The sequence below is a fragment of the Dermacentor albipictus genome, chromosome 5, assembly GCF_038994185.2.
Source record: "Dermacentor albipictus isolate Rhodes 1998 colony chromosome 5, USDA_Dalb.pri_finalv2, whole genome shotgun sequence".
Classification (NCBI taxonomy): Eukaryota; Metazoa; Arthropoda; class Arachnida; order Ixodida; family Ixodidae; genus Dermacentor; species Dermacentor albipictus.
The window spans coordinates 97,952,403-97,973,131 of record NC_091825.1 but is presented as its reverse complement, the minus strand read 5'-3'; the positions used below and the strand labels follow the sequence as shown (position 1 = coordinate 97,973,131).

At 43.1% G+C, this 20,729-nt stretch overlaps 1 protein-coding gene across 6 annotated transcripts in view; it reads right to left on the bottom strand.

The window, feature by feature from the left end:
* Positions 1-1,054: 1,054 nt before the first annotated feature.
* The window catches only part of Reps (RALBP1 associated Eps domain containing), a 70,015-nt gene continuing 50,340 nt past the window's right edge, over positions 1,055-20,729 (bottom strand). For 4 of the 6 annotated variants that reach the window (XM_065450792.2, XM_065450795.2, XM_065450796.2 and 1 more), the window contains 5 exons: positions 14,693-14,735; positions 14,453-14,496; positions 11,515-11,529; positions 10,481-10,599; positions 1,055-8,271 (listed from right to left, as the gene is read on the bottom strand). In XM_065450792.2, coding sequence (XP_065306864.1) covers positions 8,100-8,271; positions 10,481-10,599; positions 11,515-11,529; positions 14,453-14,496; positions 14,693-14,735 — 393 coding nt within the window. In that variant the 3' untranslated portion in view covers positions 1,055-8,099. The remainder of the gene's footprint in view (positions 8,272-10,480; positions 10,600-11,514; positions 11,530-14,452; positions 14,497-14,692; positions 14,736-20,729) is intronic. The other 2 variants (XM_065450794.2, XM_065450798.2) reach the window with 1 other exon arrangement.

Here is a 20,729-nt window from a genome sequence, read left to right as displayed (position 1 = left end):
ATTACCTGTAGTGGGGGGGCTCTGGAAATTGAGACCGCCTGGTGTTCTTTAACGTGTACCTAAATCCAAGTACACAGGCATTTTTGCACTTTGTCCCCATTGGAATGCGGCTGCCATGGCCTGGATTCAATCTCGTGACTTTGTGCTTAGCAGCCCAACACCATAGCCACTAAGCAACCATGGCGGGTAGTTAGTGCTGCATGTTCGTGTAATTTGCCTTTCTGCGTCCCTTTTTTTTTTGTTGAAATGAAAAAAGGAAGAGACGTAGTCACCTTATAATGGTGACGGCTATTCCTTTTCAGGAGTAGCCCTCTCCCATTCTGCCTGCACAACAAGAAATTAGAAGGCACCATATGTAGGAGCTCATATAGCTACCCTAGTCAAATAGTGTTAAAATAAAAATTCATTCAGTGAACCTGCGTACGTCTCTAAATGGTATTCACAGATTTGCCACGACCGTCCTAATGTGCCATTAACCACAAAGAACCAGTAGCGATGTCTAGGCGACCGACAAAAAAAAAAAGAAACAAGTAATGAGAAAACAGTAGGAAGTAACAACGCATTCTAATGAGAATATCACAGTAATTTAATGAATGTCTTGTAAGCGTGCAGGCTTTGCCTTCATCCTCTTTAGCATAGGCTAAAGTGACCGTTAAGTTCTTCCCATCATGTAGTGCTAGCAGCAACAATGCTTTTGTGTTTTATGCCCGTGACTGCATCTATTTATGATGAAAACGTGGTACGATCAACTGTAAAGTAAATCAATACCGCATTACGGTTGAGATTTTTGTGCGAGTACTCATAATCACAAAGCATCCTCCTACTACCTTGACTTTCTTGCAGTGGTGTCTGCAGCACTTTGACATAAAACTATTTAACTCTAGCACATTTGTCAACAGTCCTTCCTAAACCATGATTGACACAATTAATCGCTTATAAACCACTATTAGGCACCGCACATTCAATTTACACCTATTACTACACTGAAAATAGAAAAAGGAGCCTGGCACAACCCTGAGGTGCAAGACAGTTCCACAGTGAACAATGCAGCATGGGCATGAACAACTTTTTTTTTTATTTCCACACCTGGCTCCACAACCACAGACACAATCGCAATTGCTTTTTATGCGCGAGATCATTACTGGGCTCTCGTTAGCTTTGCACGAATATATTTTGGCGTGTAGAAAAGACCGTCAGCGGGCGTGTAGTGGTGTTCACCTGAAACACTAACAAGATTTGCACACTACTCAATCTGTCTGCAGCCGAGACGTTCTTAGAAGACAGACAGGCTCAACAATGCACTCAAATTATCAAGCCCCGCTAAGGAGAGAAAATAAAATGGTGGGGCCATTGACAATCTCGAGAAAAAGACATAGGACACCTGCAACAACCTCCAAACAACGTCGAGTAAGTGTCTGCATGAACACTATGAAAAATATTTGCTTCTAAACAACTTCCTCGGGGTGGCTGGCCGCTTAAGAAGCACATATCAATGGCTTCACGCGATGCCGTTTTCAGCCGGAGGAAAATGTGGCAGTGGCCATCAAAAATTACACTCGAAGTACTTTGGCACTGGCTTCAAGTCTGCTTTCTGTTTCTTCAAATCCCAGATCCATTACATTTTGTGTCAGTGCCAAAAAGTACGGCTACTACCAGGCCAACATTTTCCTCCGGATGCTTTACAAGTGCAGGGGGTGGCCCCTGCATGCATGATAAGCTGCCAGAAGGATATGACAACGGGATAACACGCCATTTCAACATACGCCATGTGTGAATGAAAATATTTATACACGCATTCACACATATGTATATATATATACCACTTTACAACCTATATGCACATCAACACAGTTGCATATATGCCAGACAGGATGGAGGCTCTCGGGTTGCTACCTCTTCTTCCACTTTCCCTTTCTTTGTACAAGACTAAATTATGTACATATCACTACTCTCTCTCTAGGGAGCCCCCATTTCCAGACCTGGCGCACTGTCAAGGAAAAACCTTACTGCTTGACAAAAACACAGTTCCGACATGGCACGCCTTGGTCTACCATTGTACACAGGTGCCAAATGAAAGTGAGGAGGCCCCGGCACACAAAACCGACAGCTGTCTGTGGCTTTTGTGTAACCAGTGCTACAAAACGAGTGCTACACACTGACCGATCACAAGCGACTCGGCGCCTCAACAGCTTGTAACTAAAGCAGATAGGTGTAAAGTACAAAGGTGCACACAGAAGAGTCACATCCAGACTTGCGTTAACCCCGTTGCTAAAAATAAAATGATATCCATTGTAACCAACTACACAGCGAAATCGGGAGCTTCAACTCATACGGTTGCAGAAGCTGCACGTGTGCTTAGTGTGCAAGACCCCATTCATGAAAGTGCTGATGTTGCTTTACTTCTACTAAGCACCCTTGGCACAACACCGCAATCCGTATCAAACTCGCAATGAGAACACACAATGCTTTGACGACTGCCCAAGGACAACTGGACAAGCCACACGCACTCAATGCGAAAGGCCAATGAATATACTGCCGATTACTTTCAGCCTCAAAAAATGCTCGATTAAAAAGATAGGTCACACCCATGTTCAATAAATAACAAGCTTAAAATTCATTCAGTAACAAGCGTCAACACTGAGAGAAAGAGCAAGAGTACCCACCAAGGGCTGTCTATTGTAACAATTATTTTCCTTCGATTGCTTCTAATATGTCATCACCCATCACGTGCAGTAGCCAATCACACAGACAAGAGCAGTTTGTGGGTCAATGACCAAGAACGAAAAGAACTGCGAAGGACAAACATTGTACCAAGACCTGTACCGAGACAAAAAGCTGAAGTGCCACACTGTATGCAAACAACTCGTCAGACTATACAAGATGTGCAAAGCTCTCTCACAATTGGCAAATTCTTTTAGGACCACAGAAGCAAGAACACCAAATTTATCACCTGAAGATAATCTTACAAGAGTCTTCCAAAATACAGGGCTAAGTCTGGCAATGAAGCAGTGAAGCATTGATGCATGTTACTCAAAGCAGCCACCAACGTCATCACCAGCAACTAACTGTTCAAATCACCAATACAATAAAAATACGGGGACTTGCACATGTAGCCAACAAATATAACTTTCTGTGCATATCCCAACTTGTTCTCGGCCAAGGTTTTGCACAGAAATGGACTTAAGAGCGTTCTACAGTACGCTTCCGTCACTTCGATCTCAGCCGAAGGTCCTGACCAGTTGGCCTTCACTAGATAATTTGAATTTGACCAGTCGGCAGACATGCCCCTGACCCTTACGGTGATCCCGATAGTGATCCTATCAGTAGCAGTGTCCATCTCGGCAGAGCTTAGGGGATAGGAAATGTGTTAAGCATACGTCACTTCTCGTCGAAAATGCCTATTTTTGGCGCGCCCTAGGAAGATTTTCAAGCGATAACCGTAGCTCACAAAGCTTTACTACTGTATTTACCCGATTCTAATGCTTGCCTTTTTTTCTGAAAGAAAATTGGACCGAACATTGCCCGCGCAGTGCACTCGGACAAGAAATCAAAACCATCTTCGCAACGTTTATATGCTTTACTGCAGAACGCTACTGTACAGCGGCGAAGCTGACTTTAAAATACCGTGCGGCAAAGCTAACAATTTTTTTCGCAAAAGATTGTGTGCGCGCTAGGTTTGTTGTGTTAAGGAGTTTTAATACTATTTCTACATTAGTTCACTACTTTGGACGCATCGAAAGTGTGTGCTTGTTTGACTCGGGGGCTTGTTAGGATCAGGCAAATACTGCAAAATGAATTACTGTGTTTTTGCGTTATTTCTGCATATTGTTTAATATGACCAGCCAGATAATTCAGTCATTTAGTCATCCCATCAGGGTGGAATTATAGGAAATCTACTGCATTTAGTAGAATGTTTTCGTTTGCTTGTACCCATATTATTGTTTAATAAAGAATTCTGGGGCACCTGAGAGGTAGCCAGCAGCAACTATTTATTTTATTGATTTATTTATATGCCAGTAATGGCATCCTGTGGCACTCCGTTCAGCCACAATGCATCTTAAGTCTTGTGTTCCACGACTGATTTCATCGAAGGAGAAAAGAAGAGCTACTATATTTTAATACTTAGGCAAGACGCAAGGTAGCACAGACTAAAGTTGCAATAAGTGCTCTGTACGCTGCTGCGGAGCTCAGTATCGGATGATGGTTTCACTGATGCCAGTAATCAATTATATTACACAGAGAGGCTAAAGCTCTCCAGTAAAACATTTGCCTCCGGCAGCTGCGTTGTTTAACCAAATTCCACAGGCAATTACTGACGCTTATAAACCTAGCCGTGGATGGAGAACAAATTAGTCTGATGCACGGCTGTTGCGATCTACTAGGAAAGGAGAGGCAATGGAGCACAGAATGTGCAGTTGAGTCGCTCCACCTTATCAGATTTTAAGGTGGAAACGGCAGTTAAGTTAGGTGAAAGCACTTCAATGCTACACCAGCTGCAAAGTACAGTAACAGCCTAAAAACAAGAAAACTGGGCAAATTAGTGGGAAATATTGCGAAACATTCATTGGTGGCAAATTTAGATGGTATGAAGAAGAGTATATCAGCAGCAAGATAAAACCGAAATCCAGTATCCTTAATGTAAATGGCTTACATCATGCACAAATCATACTGTTATGAAGTACCTATCTTTTGTTGTCATCCAAGTGTTTTACGTAAGACAATATGAGATACCATTGCACACCTAACAAGTTATGCATAGGCCCTTATCTCCCCCCCCCCCCCCCCCCCGCATTCCCATTACCATGCCTGCATACTGGGACAAAGTAGCACTCAAGTCGCATAACCCAACCCAATTTCAGGAAAGAAAGGCTAAAAAGTGCAATAGCTTGCATTGAATGGTTTGAAATTTACGCCTTCCAAGTAGACTCTGAAACAATTCGGGCTTTTTGCAAGAATGCTACAGGTATCCCACTATATTGGTTCAATTTGTTGATGTGTGCCGCAACATATTCTAAAGATTCTTTATGCAGCTGCGCAAGTTGGACAATTCCACTTGCTTCTGCATGACCTAGTTTTTACAAGCGAGTTGAACTTATTTTTTCTGTGTTCAGATGAGTCGGGAAAACACCTACACATCCATTATAATCCCAGTGCAGAAATGAAAATGCGGTTTTTCAGCTCACCGTGTGGGTGGGAGCAAGACAGAGGCAAGAGAACTTGACCCTGTTTTTGGACAGATAATGTGACAACTCGTCCTAACCAGACCTCCTAAAGCCACTAGGTGGTAACAAAAGTAGCCATACGTGAACATGCAAAACCTGTAAGCCTGTAAGCACTGCTGAACTTTGATGCATCTAGTCCCAGGTACAATGTTTGCAAGGAGTGCTTTAGAAGAGATGTGCATTCGGGTTTGGGTAAACAAGGTGCCAAACACACAAAGAGTGCAAACTGGCTGGTGTGACTCTACATGTCTTCTGTCAACTGCCATCAAAAAGTTGCCCAGAGGACAGACAAGACTCGTATGCACTCAGACACCATTACCGCAATGTTTTGTACAATACAGACAGGCCCCACGCAAATAAGCACTTTAGGAGGCGAATGCCCATCCATGCATGCAAGCATAGATGCACATATTGAGTTTCAAACATGGCATGAAAATGCTAAAGCAGCACAATATATGTAAGTAAACTTGCAATAACCTACTGTTTCAGTAAATTAAAACAAAATTATGCACTATAGTTGGCCCGCTATATGTTCAAAACATTTCTGAACAGCCAGACTCAAACTAACAGGACAATATGCCTGTAGTCCCCATAAATTCGAGTCATCACACGTCAGTTGTACTTGCATGACCATCCACAAAAGCTGAATCAAGGTCAGACTTGGCAAATTTGCTGTTTTTGCAGATCACGACTTTGGTTGCCTAATTTCCTATGTTCTTAGGTATGCAGCAACAACAATTATCCTAAAGCATTGAACCAATTAACGCACAACAGTTCTGAAGTAGCTGCAAGTGACAATCCTTAAGAACACTACACCTCTTGTCATTGGCATTCTCAGCTATGTGCTGAAGTGGCGTTTGAATGGCATTGGTGAACAACGGCTCTGCTTAGTCAAGAGTCGTGATTTTGCTCTGGTGCTGCGTCACAATAAAAGCTTCAATGTGACGTAAGAATCGTAACTTCGTAAACGCCAATAGTGAAGCTAATTCTCCAAATACCCCAATCACGTGGGAACATTTCACATAGTTTTCAGCATGACATTTGATACTTCAAATGATGTCAAGTTCCACAGGGTGCTAAATGGCAAAAGCGATGTCTGTTATGCAAGATGGCGACAACATTGGGCCAGAATATAAGACACAAAGGTCACATGTGGAAAAAAAAAATGCACGCAAATTTTGATTAGCCTTAGTTTTAGAGTACTATAAGTGATCAAGCTGTACATATTACATTCCCAGTTAAAACGAGACTCAACCACAACATGGATCCAGTAAGTTGTAAACAACATTGCAGAAATGGCAGAGCATGATTAATGCGAGGAAACTTACCAGTGAATGACCAGGTAAAATGAACAGCAGTTTTGTATTCAAGGAAGTAAAACACCCATTTAAAAATGAGATCATGATTTGCATGATCCTCATTTCTTTTCATTCGTGTAGTTTTCTACTGGATGCATCACGTTAAAAACATTCGAATGTGTTATCCCCACATGTATCGATTGTGAATGTTTTTTTTGTCTTATGTACACCCGTGCAGGAGAGACCTGGTAACATTAAACTCAAATGTTACTGACTACAAATGACACCAAATTTTCCCACATGAAAGGGGCAAAAAGGCATTCGTGCTATGCAAAACAGCAAATACATATTTTTTTACATTAAGCTGACATTGCATACAGAGATGTGCACCACACAATGCCAAGCAGGAGGTCAAAAGTCATGACTAAATAAGCGATTGCAATCCAGAAGCAGCCATAGAGTGAGCCACCTGGCTCACAATAAATTATACATACACAGTTCTGCTCCTTTTAACCACAGCAATGCCAGCATTATGCGACAGGAAATGCACATGACAGTGAAACCTTTCCAGAGCTTTACGGAGTAAGGTGGCGTGAATGCCTTTGAAATTATAAGTTCACAAGAACTCACAAATGCAAGATTAAACGCCAGATTTTTTAGCAGGAGCATGCTGTCCCTCTTCAAAGGGCAAATGCAATGCAATTATGGGCAGACTAAAAAGCCCAGTTTCAGTAGCGCCAATATAAAGCAGCCTCCGTGCACAATTTTGCAAGTGAAGCATCAGTGGATGCAGCAAAATGTTGGCAAACAGGAATGTTTTTGACACCAAAAGGACAGAGAAAGTCAGAAACGCTTCCCAAAAACAATGTTGGCAGACAACGCTTGGAACCAGTGTGGTGCTACCTCAGTGATTGGGGAGCACTTGCAACATGCCGAAGGTCTCGGAGGCCATGTTGTGGCATTTGCTAAACCACTGTGTCATCAGCTACGGGGCTATTTAAAGGTTGTTGTTAATAATAATAATAATAATAATAATACGGTAGACAATTACCAGTCCTACAGCTTTGCCAAGATTGCTTCGACACTGTGTACTACTTTCGTGTGAGATTTCGTGATAAACAAAGTGAAATTTTGTTGCAGTTGGCCTTTCATAAAAAAAAAAGGAAAGAAAAAAGAGAGAGTGAACACAGGTGAAAAAGCAATGGGGCAATAAGACAGGAAAAAGAAAAAAAGAAAGCAGAGGGCAGTAACACCCGCCCAGGTCTGCTGCCAGGCACAAACTGACAGCTGTGACCAGCTTCAGTGGCGACAGGCTTTATTTAACCGCGACTGGCTAACACATGCTCCACGGAACTTTTGTTACCTTGCTGGCCCTCTCTCACTCTCTCTTGACATCAAATTTCAATTTGTTATCCTTTTTTTTTGACCTTCCAGTAAAGTAAAAGGAGAGGATTTTAAAACCAGGAGGAGGGAGGGATTCTGACAAATTGAGCGGTCCTCCAGCAGTGTTAGGAGCGCCGAGGGGGAAGGTGTAGACATAGGAGTGATGGGGCGTCCTCTTCAAATGCTGCTGCTTGCATCAGCAAGAGAAGGGCTTGAGGTTCTCCAGCTGTAGCTCGAGTGAGAGTCTTTCCTCAGTGGCCTCCACCAATTCCTGGTTCAGCTCGGTGTTGAGGAGCATGAGCATGTTGTTCCGTTCGCGGTGGGCCCGCACTGCCTGTTGCAAGCCATACTTCTCGTTTGGAATGGTCCTGCGGCATGGGAATGTAATATTAGGAAGCCATCTTCCTAGATCAGATGTCCAGCACGTAGTCCAGTATTTCTCGCACTACATTTTACTTCCTAGTATATGCACTATGGAAGTTGCACAAACAGTGGTGGTCCAGCCAGTTTAGGGTTTGGAGCAAGCTTTGGTGCAGACAAAATGACAATTTGGAGCAGTTTAGGAACAGCCACACCAGCATCTTGGGGCAGTTTCGGAACAGAAAAAAAAAGGGCTTTTTGGAACACTTAGAGTAGCACATCTGTAATCTGTAGCCTCTTGGCGAAGCTTGTTATTACTGTGCAATCAGTAAGCGCTGATCAAGAGTGAAGCAAGGCACAAAGCCAACAGCAACCAATTAAGCTTCCCACTGCACGCTATGCTGCAAACATTTTTATTTGGGTAGGCAAATAACTTAATTTTGTAAATATTAAAATTTTGTAGGCTAACGAGAACAAAGATATGCACCTAAAGCTTTCAATAACTCTAAAGACCTGCCAGTACACTTATTAGGCGTATCGGTGCTCATAGTGGTGCCCCGTACCACTTTTGGTATGCTTCACCGCGTAACACAGCTGTATTGAGGCGAAGCTGATTTCGAAAACTGGCATTATACAACGCGCCATACGTTCCGAGCTTCGATGCCATTGGCGAGGATTATAAATTGCTGAGACCATAATATGATTGCTTGGCGAAAACAAGGTAGGACGGATGGGAACAGAGAGAGCGCCACCTTCTTTTCTGTCCTCCCTTGTTTGCGCCAAGCGATCATATTTATGGTCTCAGCAATTTATAATCCTCGCCAATGGCATCGTAGCTCGGAACGTATGGCGCATTGTATAATGCCAGTTTTCGAAATCAGCTTCACCTCAATACAGCTGTGTTACGCGGTGAAGCATACCAAAAGTGGTAAGGCCACCACTATGATCATATTTATGGTCTACTCAGTAATATGAACCGACTAGCCCAGCAACATGCACTTCTGGACGATTACAAAGGCAGAGTCATTACGAATCGTTTCAATGAAAAACACTGCACCGCACATCAAGCTTGGTAGCTAACGCCGAAGTAGCTAGTCCTAGAGTTGCCGCAGTTGTGGCTACGGCTTCCAGCAGATCTGCGTGCGAGAGCGCCGGTTCGAGGCTTCCATTAATGGCGTTTCGTACCTGCGGTCATGTCAAAAAGTCCAGAATATCAGACGGCTAAGGTTTTTAGCGTCCGAAATTTTAGACGTTCATATACATTTACTCTGGGTAGGTGGGGGGTGCCGCGAATGTGTCCGAATTTTCGGTCATGCCCGAAAAGTTAATCGCTGACTGTATTTGAATGTTCACAAATCGATTCGTGGTTGAGTACGTATAGCTGCTGCTTGCATAACCCTACTGAAAACATTGCAGAGCCGTAAAAACGCGAAAATGGCGCACTTTTGCGCAGTTAGCGCAAATGACACTTGAGTGGGTGCAGCCAGGAGCAGGCAAGTCGAATTGTAGCAAAATGGCGCAAATGGCACAGTTGGACCACCACTGCACAAACTCTTCTGCACACTGCACAAACTCTTCAGTCACATGAACGAGTCCAACCTCTGCTGGATTTGTGGCGAGCTTTAAGCAAATGGTGGTGGCTAAGCTAATGGGATGTGGTGGTATTTTATGCAATTTAAATGGCAGAAAATGCATTTGTGCACTTTCTGGACTCTGTTAGCCTTGCATAGGTGGGGACTATAAAGGTTTCAACAAATTCTGTTAATGTACGATTCTAGTTTAATGATGTTTCGTTGTCAAGAGATACGAAAGTATTTTACTGCGGCAAGAATTTTATTGTCTCAGGCTTTTGTTATTGAACGGTTTGACTGTATTCTGTTGTGTAGGCTCTTTCTTTAGAAAGACTCGTGCATTTTTACGTAAATGACTTCCAAACAGTACTGCTGGTCTTAATGTGCGAAAATGAGTATGCAAGCGCAATGCAAGAAAAAAAAAAGGGGGGGGGGGGACATGAACAAGAGGGCCTTTCAAAACAGACATAGCCACAAGGCTTGGCAGTGAGAAATGCAACACTTTTCACTTCTAAGGGTTTCATGTTTTCAATCTACTGACACCCAAACACATGTTCCTAGAACTTCTTAAAGTATCTCGAATTTCCCGTGCACTACAGAGCCGAAATAGTTTCGCTCAGTAACGAATTGGGGCTTATGGACTCACTTCATTTCAGTGGCTGCCATGGCTGGCGGTGCCTTGCGTCGTTTCTTTTTCTCGCTGGCGTCATCAGTCTGGTCGACTAGTAGCATTGCACTGTCATCAGTGGGAGCTGGACTAGAGTCCTAAACAAGGGAGACAAAGCAAGAACATGGCAGACTGTTGAAGACAAAAAAGGTAGAACAAAAGCTGATGTCAACAAATCAACGAATATTATAGATGTAACACTATAATGTAGAAAGATGTCAATACAGGTTAGAGATCACACACAGGCAGACAACAGCTTTTTTTTTTGTTGGGATTAGTAAAAACCAGCAGAGCTCACCCCATTGCATAATACACCCAACACATAACCAGTGGCCCATTAGAGTAAAAGAACAAGTGCCAAGGTGCAGTAGAGTTTGGACAGTAGCGGCAGTAGACAGATAGCCATGAAGACTAGGAAATTTGGAGCCATAGGACGTGGTTGGCTTACACAGGACAGGGATAATAGTGGACCCTGGGAGAGGCCTTTGGCCTGTAGTGGACTTGACATTGGCTAATGATATTAATGATCATGCCGTAGCTGGCAACAATCAACCAGCCTTTGCTTCTTCCCTATAGATTGCACATCTTTGCAATGCAACTAAGGATTATTCGACAAGAAAATAAGGCTAACGGAAAGCACATGCCATTACTTTTTAGAATGGCCCCTAGGCAAAAACTCAGCGCTACCATCCATGCGAATCTTTCAAATGGTTTTGTGACACTATGAGAATGCTGGGATAAGTTCAGCGTGTGTTGAATGTGGCTGGACCTGGAAACTGCTCATGAATGAGCAAATATTACCTTCTCTGAATTGAGCCTTCTTATGAAATCTTGGTTCTCAAGTAACACATCTAGCGTTAATAAATGCTCGCATGTATTGAACAACATACTAACTTATTGGTACCCTACACACAGATGCCAATAAGTTAATTAGCAATACTGAGTCAATAGCAAACTGCATTATGCACATGCAAGCACGCATGCAGACACACAAAAAATTAGGGTTTCATTACCAAGTCATCGAGGAACTGAAAGTCGGAAAGGAAAAAAACTCAGTCAGAATATAGCGCACACAATCTGTGTTAAAACAGGTTACAAATTTGCAAGCTATAATGAAAAGCATTTGCAACATAATGCTATCATCAAAGGAACCATTTTTTAATGAGCAAATTGCCAGTGGCGCAATTGACAACTTGGTGTGAGTGGCAAGAAATGTGACAAGTGCAATAAATCAACCGTGTATGCAACACAGCACGCAAAATTTCAAAATAATGATGCTTCATGCCTTAAAATTAACACACACAGGTGAATAGGTCCTGTCCACATTCGTGGACGCCAACTTGAAGGGACTCTGCTATAAAATTTGCAACTAAAGAAAGCAGTCTAGAGCGAGTGAAAACTTTACTGAAAGCAGTCTAGAAAATTATGGGAATTGCCCCTTCAGTTTGTCAAACAGATAAGAGGTGGCAATCTCATGAAGTTATAAAAAAAAGAAAACCACCTTAGAACAAGTGTGGGAAAGTCAATGCTGCAATGTCTTATGAAATGAACAGTAAGTACCTCTTCCTACTTTCTTTGATGGTGTCTCTCGTAACAAAAAATGCGAAGTAAAATATTCACATTTACTTACTAAAATAAGATTACGCAAATGCATAATAGTTTATTTCATTCATGTGACAAGCAGAATGATGAAGGCAATGCCAAAGTTTGGCATCCACGTTTATGAACCTTAAAGCAGCCTCGGCAAAGAGATGTGGTGTCCTTCAACCTGCCGTTATTGAAATTTCTTACTTTCCCAAATATTCTGAAGTACGAGGCTGAAAAATGAATGTTTGATGACAATAGTACTACCAAAGATATCTTTTGCAAAATTTCAAATTACACCTTTTCTGAGGCAGACGTATCTGATGTTGGGTGCACTTTACATGGAGTTCCTAAGGTACAGTTATTTTAGAAATGGTTTTGTATAGAATGCTGCTACAAGTATCACTCTACAGAGTTTTAAAAAATTCACTGACAATTACGATACCCCCTAATGCGAAATTTCAGTGCAGCTCTATATGTCTTTCATGTTGAGATTTAATGAGGCCAAGAATTCAGAGAGACATGTAGCATAGTCGGCGATTGGTGAAGATCTTATCTGCGGGTCAAGCATGTCGGTTTTTAAGCATGACTCGTCAAAGGTTCCAGTATAGATTGGCGAAAATCTGATCTCGGGGTTAAGCGTGTTGGCTTTTATACATGACTTGTTGAAGGTTCCAGTGTAACGCCTGGTGCCGCGTGGTTTCCATAAAGTACTACCCAATTTGTGTTGCGCATACAATCAGATCATAATCGCAAACCATGACAATCGAAATGAGTGCGAATGAGACCAAACCAAGCAACTCAATCAAGGCGCGACCGACAGCTGACACGAGCAGACGATGATAGTACGAAACGAGCGGTTGGGCAGGTCCACATGATCCCATTCTCCAACACGCATGTCACTGAAGGGGCTGCTCTGCGCTATTTGTGGTTTGCGTCTTCCATATCCTGCTCCATGTTCACTCATTCATCTTTTGCTGTGCTTGTTCGCTCGACTATGCCACCGACGCTCGCCGCAGGAACAAGTGCCCAAGACCTGCGCTCGAAAATGTTCCGGGAGTTTGGGGAGCACATGGCAAGCAGCTGCCAGAAGTGTTACTGAAGAAGGCAGTGAAGTACGTGGCATGGGCTTTCCGTCCCGATGACACTGAACACAGCCGTCAAACTTGAGGAATATCACTGCATGATGAAGTCATCTTGCAGTACAAATGCTTCAATGGACAAAACACCACTTCGTGATATCCTACTCCCGATGAGTTAGAACAGTGAAACAACCGTTAGTATGATTCTTCAATTCGTATCTCTGGCGCTTTGCAACAGCTTGTAAAAACACCTGAGATGCAGGCTGAGGGGCACTTCCAGAAAGCCACTCTGGAGACGTACCATACATGGCCTATCATCTCTAGCAAAACAGCGCCAAGAAAACAATCAGCTAAGCACTGAAAACCGAGAGTCACCATATTACAAAAATGCGCCACATCTAATTACTTGGAATGTATATACGGCAAAGCGGCAAAGCTTTATGTGAGTGCATAAAGAGCCGAAACATGCGTGTGTTTATTGAACATGTCTGCACTAAGTGACATAGAAGACCTTGTTCAAGCACTGCGGAGAGAGATTACATCTTTCAGCATCTAACTTTCCAAAAATTCTAATGGTGTTTTATCAGTGCTTACATTTTAAACTGAACTTGGAATTTATTGCCACCTGACTTTCACAACTTGTTGTACACACACACACACACACACACACACACACACACACACACACACACACACACACACATATATATATATATATAGCTCCAAACCCAAATTCTAACGTGTCATTGATTTCCACATGCTGCTTATATTTTCCTTTTGGAGCTTATGAAATCTGCAACCTAATCTTCCAGGTAACAATGTCTATCACCCAACCTAAATCTTTAGAACTGCATTTAAAGTTAAAGGAGTGCTGACATATATTTTCAAAGTTGTAGCCAACTCTACAACACGGTGATCACACAAAAAAAGGATATCACATACAGCAAAAAATTGTACTTATAAGATACAATAATTTGATACTAAAGTTGGTCTTGAAACTCCAGCACTGGTGTCCACACTGTGACGTCATCGTTATGACAAAGTACAGAATATTACGGGGACAGAGTGAGCCAGTGTGTGACCACATCAAGATGCACGCTTTTTCCCAATATCAAAACCAGTTCATCGAACAAGTATTGAACCAAATTAATTTGGGCACTCTGATTTATTCCAATACTTTCTTTTACGACTTGGAGCGCTCGGACCCCCATTTTAATAATAATAAAAAAAGAATGTCTCGGTACTTAAGAGTTAAAAAAAAAGAAAAAGAAAGAGGGGATCGTACCTCATCAGAATACTCAGACTCCGACGAATATGGTGATGGCAACACTGAAAAAGAGAAGGGAAGCCAAGATGCATCGCACTTTCTTATCTTGCAAGGAGAGAGCGAAAACTTACAAAACGTGACAAACTAATCAGTCGTAAAATATTACAAAGTATACTAGAACTGCAGCAAAGAAGGCTGCTTCTATAAAAGTTTGTTGCGCTAGAAGACTCCGAACTAATGCAACATGTGGCTACTCACTGTATTCAGCCGAAGGCTTCTTGTAGACCTCAAATGCACCAGGCTGATGGAAAAAACAAAAAACAAACATGCTTTGAATCAAGCTACCAATTGAAAGTACCTAGACAAAAAAGAATGTACAGTAGAGAACTTTTTGATACGTTTTTTTAAGGGACCACAGAAAAAAATAAATAAATCACCGACAATTATGATACTCACTAATGTGAAATTTGAGCGCAGCTCTACATGTGTTTTCATATCATGATATATTGGCTCCTGCAGACAATCTGTCTCATGTGGCACATTGAAAGGTGAGGTGCGGCGCGACTGCCTTGCTAATCTGGAGATTGCAAGAGCCAGTGTGTGGGTGACGTGTGGGCGCGATTCACAGCAGCGGTCGCCAGACGATGCGCACTACTCTAGCGCCATCGTGTAGCTGTTGTCACTGCACTACACTTTTCTTCTCACGCTTTGGCCATGCCCTTCTCCGCTTTGCGCCTCACGGCTCCACTGCACCCTTCTCTCCGCTTTCCTCGCGTTTTTCATGCCCCGCTGCACCCCCCGCTCACTTTCATCTTTCGCTGTGCTCGCTTGCTTGGACGCTGATGCTCGCCGTAAGAATGAGCACCTAAGAACTGCACTATTAAAAAACGTAACGGCTGAGGAAACATAACAGTGATGAAGGCCCCGTATGGCCACAGCACCCGTAACATACCATGTTTCGCGACTGCAGCAACTCCTGAAATGTTTCACCACTTAACATACCTGCATTGTGGTGAAGCTGACCCTATGGAGCCAACAAGAACTACAACTACGCTGTGCCTTGCTTACCGGGACTGACGATCGCATGCTTCCGGCAATTTGTACATCCGAATTTGCCTCTGCACTGCGACATTTATGTGATGATGTATTCGAATGCAATGTAACATGCGGAAATGTTACAGAATGGCGATGTATCAAATGGGAACATAATACATAGGAGTCAATGAGCTTTAGGTGGGTACCGCCAAAACATGACGTAGCAGCTGGGAAAATGCAACAACGAGGGATTTATCGACAGGATTACACTGTATAAAGAAAGAAAAAGAAAGAAAGGAACAGCAGTTTACAAGGCTACATAAATTGCGACAAGATTAGAAACACTAAGAAGAGAGTTATATTTGCAGCAGCATAAACAGAAGAGAGAAATAGGGATGAGTACTGTGTCTACCAAAAAATAAATATGGTAGCCCACTGTGACCACGACAGAAGTTGCCATAAGGCCTTGTGGCCATGCTGCAGTGGCTAGCACCAACTTGCTTTGAAGAATCCTACAGAACTTTTAGTAAAATGGTAAATAAACCTACCCACTTGCACAATCATTTCGGCCAATTATTTCAATGCACGCAGATGGGAGCTTAAAATTTCACACTGAAGACCTCTTACTAACCCTTCACCGCTCTACATCCCTGCCACTTCCTGCACTAATTATGGCACACTGATAATCACAATGACCCATTGGCCAAATTTCTCTAGGCTCCATGATTATGCACTGCTTACCAACGGTACCAAAACCAGAGAAATTAGATAAGGCGGTGGCATCACTTTGTGGCGGAGAACAGTACCACTGTGCTAATGCTACGGTCTTCCAAGATGATGTCATGACATATCGATCTTGGAGGCCACGCCGATACCAGTTTTCTGCGCCATGATGGGTGGTGCAATGTAGGCATCGCTCCACATTGCCCCACTGCAGCAAGGCATTGAGTGGAGTACAAATGACAAAAAGGAGGGTGATGATTGTGTAGGTTTGGCACGGACAGCTCACTCGCACAAAACACATTCAAATAGCTTACGTAAGAAGAGACTCATGAGGTAATTCCTTATCATGCCAAAGACCCCCTTCAAGAGTATCAAGGGCTTTAAAAGGTCTGATACAAGGTCTATTCTTCGAAGCACTAGCGCAGCCAGCATAACCGGACACGGCCAACGCAGTTCAACGTGCCCGACGTCGAGATGGCTCTTGCTCCATCAGCACATTCGCCAGAAAAAAGAAAAAACAACTGTCGCAGTTTCACCCGAAAAGCGAAGCATCGATTGCAATAGCAAATTAATAGATAGCTATATGAAGTAAGGATAGTAGTTTTATAGGCTTTATAAGCTTGTAAACATTTGCTTATTAACTAAATTAACAAGCACGGTGTCATACATGCACAGGTAACCATGAAGCCATCTCGCTTGATGACCGCAGAAATTCACTGAAAAATGTTGGAGTGAGGAATCGTGGTGGTGGCAGTGAGTGAACTGACCTTCGTACAGCTCTCGCTTAACGCAAACGGCAATACGCGCACTCTTCAAACATTGCAGATCACTTTGAAGATGAGGCCTACATGGGCACGCATTTGGGCCATGTCACTGATCGCTTTCAAGATACGGCTGTAAGCAGAAGCCGCCGCTTGAGAAAAATGTCCACCCCCCTCCCTCGCGCACACGACAGGAGAGGGTGTATGCGCATCTGTGCCCCCTTCCTCGCACGAGCACACGAGATTGAGCTGCGTTCACCGGCTCACCTTCGCATGTTTTCTCTCGCACATACAGCATACAGCGCACGGCGGCAATTTTAACGCCCTTGAGCTTTATACGGAAGCTCCCAGGAGAGAAGCGACCTGTAACATAGGCGTTGGCCATGCATGGCCAGGCACAAACGTCTCTCTCTCTCCACTCAAGCCTAAACAAAGGGCTGCAGATGGAAAAAGCAACGCTGCACGGCCCGCACGGCGATGCCAGCCTTACCAACGTGCTCTTGCGCGCTGGCATGGAATTATCGGTGGCGGGGTGGATTTCAGTGTGAATTACAGAGATGTGTTACGTATTGCTTTCAATACATTGCTGGACGGACCGCGGCGGCTACTTCGAGTTATCCAAAATTTCGAATTAACGAGCTGTGAATTAACTAGATTTAAATGTACTTTTTTGTTGTTGAACAGACTGTAAATGCTATATACCAACCCCAAGAAGGACCAGGTACCAGATACCAGATAGGTACCAGACGCACGTTAGATACCAGACGCACGCAACCAGCATCTTCACTTTATTACCGTATTTACTGGAATCTAGCCCGATACAGGGTGTCTACCAAGTTGACATTTCCAAATTCCCTGAGTTTTCCAGGTTTTCCCTGAGTGCCATTGCAAATTTCCCTGAGTGATGCAGAACTATGTTTTATGTCAAGACGGGCTGAAAACATGTCGCCTGAGGCTGTCACTCCCTAGTAGGCACATGAAAAAAATTAAAGAAGCGACTTAATCCAATTTGAATACTAAAAGGTAGTGTTTATGTTATTCAAGAAGAGAATAGAAGGCAGTGGTTAGTAAAATGCACAGCAAATAAAGTGTCTTCGAAAAACATTGCAATGGAGTCGGACATTCTCAAATGCGAATAAAAAGGAGATGCATATAGAAGCAAATATTTTCGAATATGAGCTGTTCCTATCAACTGATTGCAATCTCAGTGGTATGAGGCCCGAATTCTGTCACAATTGAGATTCTCTCTCAACACTCGTAAGTCAACCTCAACTGTTCTGAAATACTCTCAGCCCGCGCACGACGCCCGAGTGTTGTGTTTCACTGCTTTAAAGAGTTTATTTTGGTTTGGATGAGGGACACCTGCATCTCGGCATCAGCCAAAACTTTATTTTTTGAGCTCAAGCTCCTTCAAAATGGCGGCAGCAAGCTTCCTTTCCCGTTTATTCCTCAATGCGTAGTTCATTTCTGTTCTTGTCCTCCTTCCGCCACTCGTTCGCCCCAAGGACCATTTGAAGCATCTTGGTCAGTTACACAGTCCACGACCGATTTTTCGAACTCCCTAGGGCCCGCGAAAACATCCGAAAATTCGGCCAGTTGCAAAAAAATAAATGCGTGTCATTTACTGCCCTTAGGGACTCAAACCGCCACAGGCACGTTCGAAAACGCTCTGAAGGCCTGTCGCTACACATATTAGACATATCGGTGCTCGTAATGTGACAGGAAATACCGGGTGCACGCGTGTATAATTAAGGAATACATACTGTTTTCCGTGGCAATAGCCCCTTCCCACGCTTGTTATGCTTCACTGCAATACTTTTGTGTATGCTTCACCAAGTAACATTTCTTCCAGAGGCGAAGCTGACTTTCAGGAACCGGCATTTTCTATGTCAATCGCGAGGATCACAAAGGCGGAGTCCATGCCATTGCTGGCAGCAGCTAATTCTTTCAATAAAAAACTCGGCACCCAACGACAAGTTTCATAGCGAACGTCGAAGCAGCTAGGCCTAGCGTTGCTGCAGTGGTGGCAACGGCTGCCAGCGGATCTGCGTGCGAGAGTGCCGGTTCGAGGTGGCGAAGCAATCAAAACGGCAGCCGTGGTTCCTTTGATTATTGCCGTTTCGGACCTGCCGTCACGGCAAAACGTCCGGAAAATCGGACGGCGAAGAGTTCTTGCGTCGGAAATTTCACACGTTCTGATACGTTGACTCTGTGGGGTACGTGGCAGTGCCGCGAAGCCGTCCAAATTATCGGGAATCCGGAAAGTCAGTCCTTGACTGTACACTAGCAACTCCTCCAGCCGACGGCAGGGCGTCAAAGACGATTCATTACTTTATTTATTTATTTATTCAAAATACCCCCAAAGGCCCTCATTACGAGGGTATTACATGGGGGGGGGGGCAATCACAAGCACTGGTTGTAGTTTGTACACACTAAAAACAAGACAGGTTAACAGAAGTAATAATACAGTGAAACATAGTTAATATACAATATAATTAGGTCACAATTATTACAGAGAAAACATTAGTAGATATTAGGAGAACATAAGGCAACTGCACTAAAAAACACCAACAAATATCGAAAAACACTGTAAAAATCCCAAAAAAGAAGAATAATACGATTAGTCGACAAGTCGTGAGCGAATTAAATGTTGAAACTTAGTCAAGTCTGGTTCCGTGGCAATGACTGATGGTAAGGCGTTCCATTCAGTTATTGTGCGTGGTAAGAACGAAGATGCATAATGGGATGACTGGCAGTTAATGCGTTTGACTTTGTATGGATGGTCACGGCGTGGAAAAATAACTGTTGGTGACTGAAAGAAATCATCGTGAAGTGATGGATGGTGATAAAGCTTATGGAAAAGTGTTAGGCGAGAAATTTTACGGCGAAGTGCTAAGTTGTCCAAGTCAGCTTTATTCTTTAACGCGGTGACGCTGGTGTAACGTGAATAATCTGAAAATATAAATCGCGCAGCACGGTTCTGCAAGGCTTCGATGTTACTTATGATATACGTTTGTTCGGGATCCCAGATGGCAGACGCGTATTCTAGTTTAGGACGGATTAATGTTGTGTATGCTAGTTTTTTAACATGCATTGGGGCTTCTTTTAAGTTATGTTTAATAAGTCCGAGAGTACGATTTGAAGAGGCAAGGGTAAGGTTAATATGATTATTCCATGATAAGTTAGATTGAAGATTGATGCCAAGGTACTTGTAAGTAGTTGCGAGTTCCACAGGGTTGTTATCAAGGGAGTAGGTGGTTAGAATTCGTGGCCTATTGGTGAAAGACATGAGTTTAGTTTTGGAAATATTTAATGGCATTAACCAATTAGAACACCATGCACTTATTGCATCTAGGTCAGTTTGTAGTAAGTGGCTATCGGTGTTACTTGTTACACATCGGTAAACTACACAATCGTCTGCAAATAGTCTGATTTTAGATGAAACGCAACTGGGTAAATCATTAATATAAATTAGAAAGAGTAAAGGACCAAGTACGCTGCCTTGTGGAACTCCAGACGTAACATCAGCATAACATGAGTTAGAATTGTTAACTGATGTAAACTGAATTCTAGATGAGAGAAAATCGGTGATCCATGCAATTATAGTAGGGTGAATGTTAAGCTGTGAAAGTTTAAGTACCAACCTATGGTGTGGAACACGGTCAAATGCCTTAGAAAAATATAAAAATATTGCGTCAACTTGGAACCCGGCGTCTATTAGTGCGTGTATGTCGTTAATAAATCCGGCAAGTTGTGTGTCACATGAGTAGCCCTTG